This window comes from Trachemys scripta, chromosome 11 (assembly GCF_013100865.1).
Source record: "Trachemys scripta elegans isolate TJP31775 chromosome 11, CAS_Tse_1.0, whole genome shotgun sequence".
NCBI lineage: Eukaryota > Metazoa > Chordata > Testudines > Emydidae > Trachemys > Trachemys scripta.
This window is the reverse complement of record NC_048308.1, coordinates 53,736,400-53,749,614: the sequence shown is the minus strand read 5'-3', so window position 1 is coordinate 53,749,614 and position 13,215 is coordinate 53,736,400. Positions and strand designations below refer to the sequence as shown.

General features: G+C 42.6%; 1 protein-coding gene across 1 annotated transcript in view; it reads left to right on the top strand.

Annotated features, from left to right (window-relative positions):
- The first annotated feature begins 1,093 nt into the window (after positions 1-1,093).
- Positions 1,094-13,215, top strand: part of GTF3C3 (general transcription factor IIIC subunit 3) — a 29,868-nt gene continuing 17,746 nt past the window's right edge. The window contains exons 1-8 of the mRNA XM_034785786.1: positions 1,094-1,287; positions 3,940-4,042; positions 5,347-5,540; positions 6,608-6,731; positions 7,296-7,487; positions 9,849-10,014; positions 10,797-10,944; positions 12,290-12,362. Coding sequence (XP_034641677.1) covers positions 1,186-1,287; positions 3,940-4,042; positions 5,347-5,540; positions 6,608-6,731; positions 7,296-7,487; positions 9,849-10,014; positions 10,797-10,944; positions 12,290-12,362 — 1,102 coding nt within the window. The 5' untranslated portion in view covers positions 1,094-1,185. The remainder of the gene's footprint in view (positions 1,288-3,939; positions 4,043-5,346; positions 5,541-6,607; positions 6,732-7,295; positions 7,488-9,848; positions 10,015-10,796; positions 10,945-12,289; positions 12,363-13,215) is intronic.

Below are 13,215 nucleotides of genomic sequence, written 5' to 3'. Positions count from 1 at the left end.
TGAACCACTTAAAACAGTACAAGGAATGGGAGATGCCCTTTCAGCTATCAATACCTTCCTTAGAGGTTTTTAAGGTCAGGCTTGACAAAGCCCTGGCTGGGATGATTTAGTTGGGAATTGGTCCTGCTTTGAGCAGGGGCTTGGACTAGATGACCTCCTAAGGTCTCTTCCAACCCTGATATTTTATGATATTCTATTATTCTAATACGTACCTCCTTGATGCAAAGACCACTGAAGTTAAAGGAAAGACATCAATGGAAATAGACTTTGGATCGGCCCCATACAGAACACTGGGCTGTAAATAAGGGTTTATTATGAAAAGAGTGGTGTATCCGGGGTAATTTTAGTGTTTAGGAAAGATGTTGGGTAAACTCAGTATAGGAAATGCTTAAGTTCAGAGCCCTTGGGAGGTGATGCATAGCAGTCAGTACACTTACCGGCCCCCCCTGACAGCTCTGCCTAATGTATGCAGTGTTGGTGTAGTGCTGTCAGTCCCTAGGGTGACCAGGTGAGAGGAAGAAAATATCGGGACACATGGGGGAGGGGGAGGTCCACCGGCAGAGCAAAAAAAAAAAAAAAGCTGAGTGCTGTCGGCGGAGCAAAATATCGGGACAAATTGCGTCCCGACCAATCTTTGGTCGGGACGCGGGACAAACACCTAAATACGGGGACGGTCCCGCTTTGATCGGGATGTCTGGTCACCCTATTAGTCCTAGAATATTAGAGAGACAAGGTGAGGCAGGTAAAATATCTTTTATTGAATCACCTTCTCTGGGGGAGAGAGACGCTCTCCAGCTCCACCGAGCTCTTCCTCAGGCCGGCCACGAGCTCGGGGTCGCACCCAGGGCCAAGTGGCATCAGGCTGCTTAGCATCACTACGTACCCCGTGGGGAGGGAGGGGTAGGACAGAGCGGCCCCTGGCCCCGGCCCCACCCTCCGCCACTTGTGGCCCCGCCCGCCCAACCCCCTTCCACCATCGCCCTGCTGCCCCCCTCCCTCTGTGCCCAGGAGACCAGCGGCTTCGCATCCGTACCGCGCATGCTCAGAGCTCAGCCAGCCTGCGCTACCCCGGAACTGTTGCGCGGCGGCAGCGAGCTGCGGTCGGACCCGATTAACAAGGGACGCGAGTCCGTGCGCGAAACAACCCCCCAGTCCCCGGGTTCGCGGCGCAGCGGCAGGCGCGCGATGTCGGGCTTCAGCCCCGAGCTGATCGATTACCTGGAGGGGAAAATCTCCTTCGAGGAGTTCGAGAGGCGCCGAGAGGAGCGCAAGAGCCGCGAGAGGAAGGTGAGGGGCCCGGCCGCTCCCCTCAGGCGGGTCACGCCGTTCGTTGGCCCGTTAGAGCCGGCCCCGGTGCCCCTTCGCTGGGAGGCTCCGCGCGCGTGTGCACACTGTGCGGGCATGCGGGGAGTTACAGGGGCCCCAGGAGTGGCTGGGAGCCGCCGTGTCGAAAACTGAGTGCATCTAGCCGCGGGGGGATGGCCGGGGATGGTGCAGGAGAATGGCCGGGGGGGTGTGTGTGTGCGTGGGGGGGATGGCCTGGAGGAGGATGAGTGGCCGGGGAGGGTGCAGGGTAATGGCCGGAGGGATGGCCTGGAAAGGGGTGAGGGGGGGTGGCCGGGGAGTTTGCAGGGCAATGGCCTTGGAATGCGTAGGGCGGCTGTTTTAATGACAGAACCAGGCTACATAGAGTTGTTTTTGGCAATCTCTGGATGCGCGGAGAAATTTCTAAACTTCAGTTTTAGGGTACGTCTTCACTACCCGCCGTATCGGCGGGTAGCAATCGATCTATCCGGGAGTGATATATCGTGTCTCGTTAAGACGCGCTATGTCGACTCTGGAACTCCACCAGAGCGAGCGGCGGTAGCGCAGTCGACGGGGAGCCGCGGCCGTCGATCCCGCGCCGTGTGGACCTCAGGTAATTCGATCCAAGATACTTTGACTTCAGCTATGCTATTTGCGTAGCTGAAGTTGCGTATCTTGGATCGATCCGCCCCCTAGTGTAGATCAGCCCTGCGGGTCTGCTGTGCTTCCTGCAGCAGGCAGGGCACAGACCGGGGATGCCCAGCAGGGTATAAATAGCAGTGTAGACAGTGAAATGGTTTAGGCAAGTAAAGTGCCCTATGTTCTTAACTCCCATGGGTGTGTAGCTTACACAAATCACTACATGCCCAAGCAGTGCCTATCACATCTACACTGCAGTTTTTGGCAGTGTAGTGTCCACAGTGTTGCGTCCCTGCTGCCAGAGCTTTTCCATGCCAGAGTGACCGTCCCTGCTGTGGGGAAAGGCTCTGTCAGTGGGGAACTGCTGGAGCCTTTCCCTGCTGCCAGAGCCTTTCCCCATTACCTCCCTGCTGCCAGAGCCTTTCCCCATTACCTCCCTGCTGTCAGAGCCTTTCACTTTGGTATGTAGGTATGTGCTGCAGTGACACGTGTGGGCGCAGCCTAACTTCCACCGCGGCATGTAGCTACGCATATAGTGTCTGTTCTCTTCATGTGGGCATTGTTAATCCGTGAAATACTTTGTGCATTTTGAACTTAATTTATGATCTTGAGATACATGTGAGAAATTATTATTATTTGATAACTGTTAAAATAAGACTCTTGTACATTGCCATGTTTCTGGAAAGACAAGGGCAATTCTTGGTGAACGGAGCCCGACGCCATAAGAAATGGCAGTTCCTTTTGCAGAGTGGGTAGGTGTCTGGCTCCGAAGAGAATCTTGGCATTCCCTGGCAGGAATGCTGGCACACTGCAGAGTTTGGAGTGGGTTAAAATTGGAGAAAATGAGGATTATACTCAAAGTTCCCTCAGGGACATGAAGGCCATGCATTTTTCATTCCCATAATGAAATAAATATAATTTTGTACATATACAAAGGTTTTGTTTTGATTCATTATTCCTGACTGTAGCTTTTAAGATGTTTCTCGATTTGCTAGCAGGAGTTATCTTATTTTATAAACATGCTATTTTTGTAGACTAAAAACTGCCCCTCTTATTTTCTAGGCAATTTTTGTTTAGTTAACGAAAAGAAACGTAGATTATGTTGGAAATTTGGAACATCTGATCTTTTCTTTTTCTTTATGTAATTTCATGATACAAGAAGCAACTCCTTCAAAGATTATTGAAGTGCTCTTTTCATCGCTTCATTTATTTGTATATTTTCCATTATATTCCAACTACAGTAAATAGGAGAGCCATTGCTGTGGGCCATTGAAATTGCTGTTCCACAGCAAAAATACTTTGTTCCTCCAGAGGAGGCCTTACTGGTCAGGAGAGCATTACACCATTTTTATCCAAATTTTTTAAGGGTCATAGGATATCAGGGTTGGAAGGGACCTCAGGAGGTCATCTAGTCCAACCCCCTGCTCAAAGGAGGACCAATCTCCAACTACTTTTTTTTTTTCCCCAGATCCCTAAATGGCCCCCTCGAGGATTGAACTCCCAACCCTGGGTTTAGCAGGCCAATGCTCAAACCACTAAAGAAACTATTAATTGCAACATCTAACCATGTAGTGGTTTCAGCATTGCATTTAATTTTGATAAGGGAGGCAAGCTTTTAAAAGTATTCATGATGTTTGTTTACAGTTTTGTTCACTTGGATAGTCGCACCTCGTTTTTTTGTGAGATATTGGGAACCATATAATCTTATTCCAGTGTATTTCAATACAAGCCGTATTCTTCAAGAGACTTCATTCAAAACTAATGTAGGACAACAGTGTACAGTCAGAATTTGAGTTCACTTTGCACTGATGAGAACAGAAGTTTCTTAAAAGCAATGTTGGTGCCTGTTTTAATGGAATAATATAGCATCTGTTCCATCAGCAATGCAAAAAGCCAGAAACCCATAGTCTAAATGCCAGTAATTATAAACACAGGTGGAACAGTAAAATTAAATTAGTTTTTGCAAACCTTGTGACTAATTTTGTTGATATCTAGGATGGAGAAAGTGTACCTACTGAGGAAAATACATATGACCCAGATGCTCCATCTACATCTGGAAAAGGATCTGGTAAATCCCGGAGTCGCAGTGAAACGGAAGGTACGTGTCACTATGCTGGCTTAAGTGAAGAAATGTAAAAATCACAGTATTTTGTTGCTGAAACCGTGTGTTCTTTGATAGGTTACTGTCAAGGCTGATTCCCCACTCTGGCACTTCGAGTGCAGAAGGTGGGGGGCCCGCAGGGACTCTAAAAATTAATACTGGCCACTCCAGGCTTGTATTAAACTCCCAAGGTTACAGATTCTCTCTGACCTTGGGTGGGTAGATGCTGTCACCACCCAAATGCAAAAAACCCTTTTTACCCAGGAAGGCGCACTTGGGAATTCCTCCCTGTGGGGTACCCTCAAGCCCTTTCACACCCCCTCCGGGGAAGAGCTGAGAAAGGAAACAAAGGAAATCAGCTGTTACCACCAGCTAATTAAACAACACGTGCACAAACCTCTTAGGACACAAAAAAACAATCCTGTTCTTAAAAAAGGTAAACTTTATTAAAAACAGAAAGAAAGAAAATACATCTGGAACTTAGGCTATTGCTAGATTTAAAAAGAGCAAATATAATAATTAAGCATCAAGAATGGTTTTCTTGAGGTCCAGCTTAAAGGTTACAAGCAAAACAAAAGCACCTGGGGTTAGCACAGAGGAGTCCACAAGCCAATAAGGGGGGAAAAAAAAGAGAGAAACCTAATTTCTAGACGTTTTCTGATCTACTTACATATCTGGGGTTTCAAATTGAGTAGTTTTAGGTATGATCTGATGATTTCCATACCTGGTTCACAGCTTTTTACATCATAGCTTCAGCCCTGTTTTGCTCCGTCCCCTCTCCGGAGAACAACGGACAGACAAAAGGGGAGTCTTGTTTCAATTTTAAAAAGTTGTAGCCTTCCCGTTGGCTCTTTTGGCCAGATATCCACTCACTTCCCTTTACCTAGGCATGCAGTCAGACTTTTTAACCTTTTACAGGTAAAGCAAGTAGAGAACCGCTACTAACAGGGATTTTATAGCTAAGAGGCTGGCTGGGTGTCCATAAAAGGTAGCCCTCCCCCCCCCCCCTTCATTTATCACAGTGACTTTTAAAAACAGTTTACAGTTTGTTCAATTAGAGAATGTATGTATGAAATGTTTGTTCTCCATCATATCCAAGCTTGCCATTGCACCGGTGGCTGCCCTGTATCTCCAAGAGGCAGGCTCAGTCAATCATAGGGGGGAATTATGGGGTGGGGGGTCAACAACAACAGTTGCAATTCCATTCGTACTACTAGCAGTATTTTAGACCTGACTTAAACATCAACACACACTGATTCATCAGGATGTATTGTAAATCTGTTCTGACTCTCTTCAACCAGGAGAAACGACAGATGGGGTCAGTAAATCTGTCCATCGGGTCTTCGCTTCCATGCTAGGGGAAAATGAAGATGAGGAGGAGGAGGAAGAAGAGGAAGAGGAGGAGGAAGATGAAGAAACCCCTGAGCAACCCACAGCAGGAGATGTTTTTGTATTGGAGATGGTGCTTAATCGAGAGACCAAGAAAATGATGAAAGCAAGTATTTGCATTTAAAAATCTTCATGTAGTCTGCATGATACCACTGAGGCACAGTGAATACATGTTTTCTGTAGCGTCATTTTAGAGACATGGTGCTAATATTTGAAAACTTAACTGAAAATGTTATAATTGATGTCTCCTGATCCCTTTTAACTGTTTGATTTGTTTACATGTCTGTATATTTTAAAAGATTCCTGCTGGTTCCTGAGTCGGTTTGTTGACTGTGCTTTATATAAGCTTCCTTCAGCTGTCATTGAGATCTGTCATGCTTGGGTTTTGAGCTCCATGTGCATTTACCATCCTCAAGTTTTGGTTTAACTGAACTGTTCTTGTTGCAGTAAGATTTCACCTAAGTCACAAATTCAGCTGCAGAGTCCTCCTCTTTTATCCCAGCGTGGGGCTGCTCATAAAAAGGCACTTGGTTAAAGAATAGGGGAGTAATTTTTAGTTTTTCTATAATTAAATTTTAAACTTTTATAAAAGGATGTTTACACAGTGAGCTACCAAAATGAGTTCTGACAGTTGTATCAGCACCAGTGGTACTGAAACAAATTTAAAATATTTCATATTTATTTAACAAAAATACAGATGTGATTGATTCCTCTTGAATTTGGGCATAATAGAATAGGGATGGCATTTGAGCAGTCCAAAAATAATCGGACAATTGACCAGTCAAGTAAAGCCAAAAATGGTCAAATATTTTAGAGCACTAATTTATTAGAACAGTAACCGAAAAGAGTAAGGCTTTATGATCTTCAGTAGGCTTAGCCTTAGATGCTTATGCCTAATTACAACTACCAAGTTACTTAGCAGTTATTTTAACTCCGAAAAATGCAAAACACAATGAAATGAGGTTATAAAAAAAGAAAGAATGACACCATGATGTAGGCGGTGGCATACCTTTTAGATTACATCAGGGCATTCTTGCTAGAATATTTGACAATGTTTGACCTTGGTGAAATAATAGGCGGTCAATTTGATATTGTTTGACTGGTCAGTTGATCAGCTTGACAAACCTATTATGGTATATTTATATTTGTTTCTATTATAATCTTTCAATTTAGGAGAAAAGGCCTCGTAGTAAACTTCCTCGAGCCCTCAGAGGCCTCATGGGAGAAGCCAATATTAGGTTTGCTCGAGGGGAACACGAGGAGGCTATACTGATGTGCATGGAAATCATAAGACAAGGTATTTCAATATTTCGTGGGCGTGTGTGAGCCATCAAAAGGAATAAGATTTATGTGGAATTTATAGTATTCATCAAGGAAACTGTAAAAATTTAACTGTTGCTTCATTTAATATCAGATACTGCAGCATCAGGAACTGGACTATTTGTAAATGGTTCTAATACCAAATTAATGATATGAATACTCCTAGCGCATCTTTAAGCACTCTCTCTCTCTCTGTTGTTGTTTGTAAAAAGAAATTAAGACCCTGTTCCTGCAAAGACTTATGCCCTTGCCTAGCTTTAAGTACTTAAGTGCCATTAACTTTGCAGAATTGGGGTCTAAATGGCATGTAGAAATAGTTTGCTGTATGGATAAAACACTATATAAGGTTGTAGTAAAGTTTAGTCAATTTGTTTAATTACACATAAGATAAACTGGGAGATTGAAAGTTTCTTCTTTGTTTTAACAAATTAATTGAATATTTCATATACTTCTAATGTGCATTATTTTCAGAAGCCTAAATTATTTTATTTCAGGTTGGTTAAAAAGTTTAAAACTTAATGAGTATTTTTGTCTTTAATAGCTCCTCTTGCTTATGAGCCATTTTCTACTCTTGCCATGATCTATGAAGACCAAGGTGATATGGAGAAATCATTGCAATTTGAGTTGATTGCAGCTCATTTAAACCCTAGTGACACTGAGGAGTGGGTTAGACTGGCAGAAATGTCACTAGAGCAGGACAATATTAAACAGGCCATATTTTGCTATTCAAAAGGTAATGTAATGACTATTTTACTATTCCTTTGTACTTGTGGTAATTTTATTTGATAATGTAATCATTTGATTTGCTTTAGCTATCCCGTTCAGTTTTCTGTTCACTGAGATTGTGGTAACGTTGTTTAAAACTGATTTGAACTTTGTGTGTAGGCATATCTCATTCTACGAGGTCTGAGAGTTTTTTTCTTCCTACTAAAAGTGTGTGGGAGCATTAAAAATCTATGGATGATCGAGCAACCCCTTTTGCTGTGTATTGGGAGAAGATAAATATAATAAACTTATATATTTGAAAGCGTTACATTAGTAGCTAATGTACATACTAGATAAGTCTATTGGATTTGGAGTGTTAGAGGAGACCGTTCCTCAGGCTGCAAATATTGTTTTCTGTACTATTTTTCTTATTTTCTAAGATGATACTGACACGTGTCACAGGCTTTATCATATCTGAATTCTTTGCTTCAGTCTTCACGGCTGAGAATGTTAGGGAGATTCCCAAACCTGAGCTGGCTTTTGTAGGTGACAAATCTGAGGAATTGTCATAGATTGAAGTTTCACTAGAAGAGGTTTTGGAGTTAATTGATAAACTTAACTGTAACAAGTCACTGGGACCAGATGGCATTCACCCAAGAGTTCTGAAAGAATCAAATGTGAAATTGCAGAGCTAACTAACTATGGTTTGTAACCTGTCCTTTAAATCGGCTTCTGTACTCAGTGACTGGAAGATAGCTAATGTAACGCCAATATTTAAAAAGGGCTCTAGAGGTGATCGCGGCAGTTACAGACCGGTAAGTCTAACGTCGGTACCAGGCAAATTAGTTGAAACAATCGTAAGGAATAAAATTGTCAGACACATAGAAGAACATAAATTGTTGGGCAAAAGTCAACATGGTTTCTGTAAAGGGAAATCATGTCTTACTAATCTATTAGAGTTGTTTGAATGGGTCAACAAACATGTGGACAAGGGGGATCCAGTGGACATAGTGTACTTAGATTTCCAGAAAGCCTTTGACAAGGTCCCTCACCAAAGGCTCGTAAGTAAATTAAGTTGTCATGGGATAAGAGGGAAGATCCTTTCATGGATTGAGAACTGGTTAAAAGACAGGGAACAAAGGGTAGGAATAAATGGTAAATTTTCAGAATGGAGGGGGGTTCTCCTAGTGGTGTTCCCCAAGGGTCAGTCCTGGGACCAATCCTATTCAACTTATTCATAAATTATCTGGAGAAAGGGGTAAAAAGTGAGGTGGCAAAGTTTGCAGATGATACTAAACTGCTCAAGATAGTTAAGACCAAAGCAGACTGTGAAGAGCTTCAAAAAGATGTCACAAAACTAAGTGATTGGGCAACAAAATGGCAAATGAAATTTAATGTGGCTAAATGTAAACTAATGCACATTGGGAAAAATAACCCCAACTATACATACAATACGGTGGGGGCTAATTTAGCTACAACTACTCAGGAAAAAGATCTTAGCGTCATCGTGGATAGTTCTCTGAAGATGTCCACGCACTGTGCAGTGGCAGTCAAAAAAGCAAACAGGATGTTAGGAATCATTAAAAAGGGAATAGAGAATAAGACGGAGAATATCTTATTGCCCTTATATAAATCCATGGTACGCCCACATCTTGAATACTGTGTACGGATGTGGTCTTCTCATCTCAAAAAAGATATACTGGCATTAGAAAAGGTTCAGAGAAGGGCAACTAAAATGATTAGGGGTTTGGAACGGGTCCCATATGAGGAGAGATTAAAGAGGCTAGGACTTTTCAGCTTGGAAAAGAGGAGACTAAGGGGGGATATAATAGAGGTATATAAAATCATGAGTGATGTGGAGAAAGTGAATAAGGAAAAGTTATTTACTTGTTCCCATAATATAAGAATTAGGGGCCACCAAATGAAATTGATGGGCAGCAGGTTTAAAACAAATAAAAGGAAGTTCTTCACACAGCGCACAGTCAACTTGTGGAAGTCCTTGCCTGAAGAGGTTGTGAAGTCTAGGACTATAACAGGGTTTAAAAGAGAACTGGACTTAAATTCATGGAGGTTAAGTCCATTAATGGCTATTAGCCAGGATGGGTAAGGAATGGTGTCCCTAGCCTCTGTTTGTCAGAGGGTGGTGATGGACGGCAGGAGAGAGATCACTTGATCATTACCTGTTAGATTCACTCCCTCTGGGGCACCTGGCATTGGCCACTGTAGGTTGACAGGATACAAGGCTGGATGGACCTTTGGTCTGACCCAGTGTGGCCATTTTAATGTTCTTATGTATCATTCAGGTGGATAGTCAAGCAAGCATAGTGAGCCCAGACTTGCATTTGTCTAAGCCACGTACAGTACTGACTACTTGTTGTTGTTGTCGTAGCTCTGAAGTATGACCCTACCAATGTGCGTTATCTGTGGGAGAGATCAAGCTTGTATGAGCAGATGGGAGACCATAAAATGGCAATGGATGGCTATAGACGAATCTTAAATCTTCTGTCCCCTTTTGATGGAGAACGCTTTATGCAGTTGGCCAGGGACATGGCGAAGTAAGTTCATTTGCCAATAGCATGACTTGATTTTCCAACATTGAAAGAAAACTGATTAATTTAAGACCTTTAGAAAAATCATTGGGAATTTCTTCTTGTGACTTCTTCAGCCTTTAAAATAATGCTCTTTCTTTAGAACCTAGTTTGTTCAGGAGCCATGCCTGAAATCAGGGACTAAAGCCTTTTCTGGACAGTATTACATATCCAATAATTAGCACTGAAATCAACTGTTTGATTTATTCAGCAAGTCAGTTACTGCTCTGTGCCTCAGTTTTCTCATCTGTAAAACAGACTAAGAATAACTTACTTCATCTCACAGAGGCCCAGCGAGGCTACTTCTTTAATAATTTAAAGCTCTTTGAGATCCGTGGATGGGAGGTGGTGTAAATATGCAAATTAGTGTTATAACACTATTAGAGTTTCAGCTGAGAGTACCTTAATACAATAAAGCCTGCAAACTTGGTTACTGGAGGGGAGGGAAGCAGGAGAAAACTTTTTAAAAACCCAATAAAATGCTAACATGTAAGAGAAAAACTAATGATAAAAATCAGTTAGTCAAATGGTAAAAAATTGTCACAAGGTTGAAAAATCTGTCCCTTTTCACTTAAAAAAAAATTGACTTGCTCTAATAAAAATTCTCATATGGAGAAGACAAATGAAGAGAACAAGGGAACATGTTCAATATCTGTACTTTTTTTTGGTGAGTCTCTTAGTTGACTACTTTTCATAATATTCGTAGCATTGAAAATTGTCACTAATATCTCATACCCATATTTTTATAGGAGTTACTATGAAGCCAATGATGTCACTTCTGCTATTGAGATAATGGAAGAAGCCTTTACTAAACATCAGAGCCTCATCTCCATGGAAGATATAAATATAGCAGCTGAACTGTATATCTCCAACAAACAGTATGACAAAGCTATGGCGGTATGAGAATGAAATGCTTTTGTGTCAGCTTTAACAGTTTTGTGCCCTTTAGAAGGACAGATTTTATCTTGACGTTATTAAGCAATATAGTTTTTCCAGTTTTGTGATAGTTCAGCAAGTCAGATACGTTAATATTCATTACTCCAGTGTGTCAGTAATTAGCATTGAAATCAAGTTTGATTTATTCGGTAAGAGGCAACAGAAGATTTGTATGTTGTTTCTTGGGGAAGGTTTTAAAAATGTGATTTTCTTCTCCTTAGATATATTGATCTGGGTAGCCTGATGAAGCCAATGAGTCGTGATCGGTGTGTCTATGACACATCATCACAGATTATTCGTAGTTTAGGGCAAGAAGGGATCATTAGATCATCTTTATGACCTATAATACATTATAGGTCATTACACCCAGTTACCCTTGTGTTGAGCCCAATAAGTTATGCTTTAGTCAAACACAGGTAGTGCTTGGCTAAAGCATATCTCCCAGAAAGAGAGACAGATTCGATCCGAAGACCTCGCAAGATGAAGAATACACCACTCCCCTTGATAGTTTGTTCAAATGGTTAATCACTATTAAAAATTTGTGCCTTATTTCTAATTTGAATATGTTAGGCTTCAGCTTCACGCCATTGGTTCTTGTTATGCCTTTCCCCGCTAGATGAAAGAGCCCGTTTGTACCTGTTATTTTTTCCCCATGAAGGTATTTAAACACTGTAATCAAGGCACCTCTTCTTTTTGGTAAACTAAACAGATTGAGCGCTTCTCTGTCTTTGACTGGTAAGGCATTTTCTCCAGCCCTTCAGTCATTTTTCTGGCTCTTCAACTTCTCTGGTTTTTCAAGATTCTTTTTAAAATGTGGAAACCAGAATTTTACCCATAATACCAGTATCAGTCTATGCCATATGCAGAGGTGAAATCACCTTCCTGCTCCTACTCACTACTTCTCTATGGAAGTCTAAATATTTTACATCAAGACAGTCTCTGTATTAAGATGTGGTCCAGACTCTGGAAAGAAAAAATTGAAAAACCCGGTATTAACTACTTCCTATCCTATCTCCTAGAACTGGAAGGGACCTTGAAAGGTCATCAAGTCCAGCCCCCTGCCTTCACTAGCAGGACCAAGTACTGACTTTGCCCCAGATCCCTATGTGGCCCTCTCAAGGATTGAACTCACAACCCTGGGTTTAGGAGGCTGATGCTCAAACCACTGAGCTATCCTCCCCCCCATACTTTTTGCATGGGTTACTCTGGCAATGACCACGTTGTGAAGCTGTTTACTTAAACCAGTTATTTAATGGGGCTGATTTTATTGTTTCTAACAGGACATGAATTGCTCTTCCATTTTTAGGTTATTACGGATTTTTCAGGAATTGTAGTTTCAAAGAAAGTGACTGAACAAGGCTCTTCTGAGGAGAATAAAGGTAACTGGCAAACAAGCAGCTAGTAGGATGCCATTGTCAGTGTAATATACCATCTCCCTTGTAGTGCATGTTCTTTTGAGCTATTCAATACTTCTAGATTTTTCTTGAAAAGCTCTTCATTGTTGTATTGAGTGACACATGGTCTATTAAACTTTTTATAGTAAATTAATTTTGCCCATAAAAGCCAGTTGGCCACTTTGATGTGGTGACTCATTAAACCCATGGGCTGCTGCTGTCTAGGGTATAATATAATAGGTGGCTAGTTAAATTGCTAAAACTCCCACTGAGGTTTTCAGATAAGATGATTTACTTCTCTTAGATAAATAGCTTTTGAAAAACACTAATTTAATAGCATCTTGACTCAAATATCTGTCTTTATACTAAATGAGATAAAACTAGAGTTACCATACGTCCGGATTTTCCCGGACATGTCCGGCTTTTGGGGGCTCAAATCCCCGTCCGGGGGGAAATCCCCAAAAGCCGGGCATGTCCGGGAAAATCGGGAGGGCTCGTCCGGGGCCTCTTTGGCCGGGGCCGGGCCGGGGTCGCGGGGCCGGGAGCATGGTGCCGGGTCAGGGGCCGGGCCGGGGTCCAGCGGCGCAGTGCCGGGCCGGGCTGGGCGCGGGGCCGGGAGCCGGGCCGGGCCCGCGGGGCCGGGCCACTGGGGGGTGCGCCGGGCCGGGCATAATCAGAGGAATATTGCTGCTTGAAGACATGGTGGGCCAAATTCCCCCTTGGTGTAACAACACTGACTTCAGAGTTGTCACAACAGCAATAAAGTTCACACTTTGTTCATATCTTATGTAAGCAGAGTCAGGATGAGCTCTACCCTGACATCTGGTGGTGAATTATG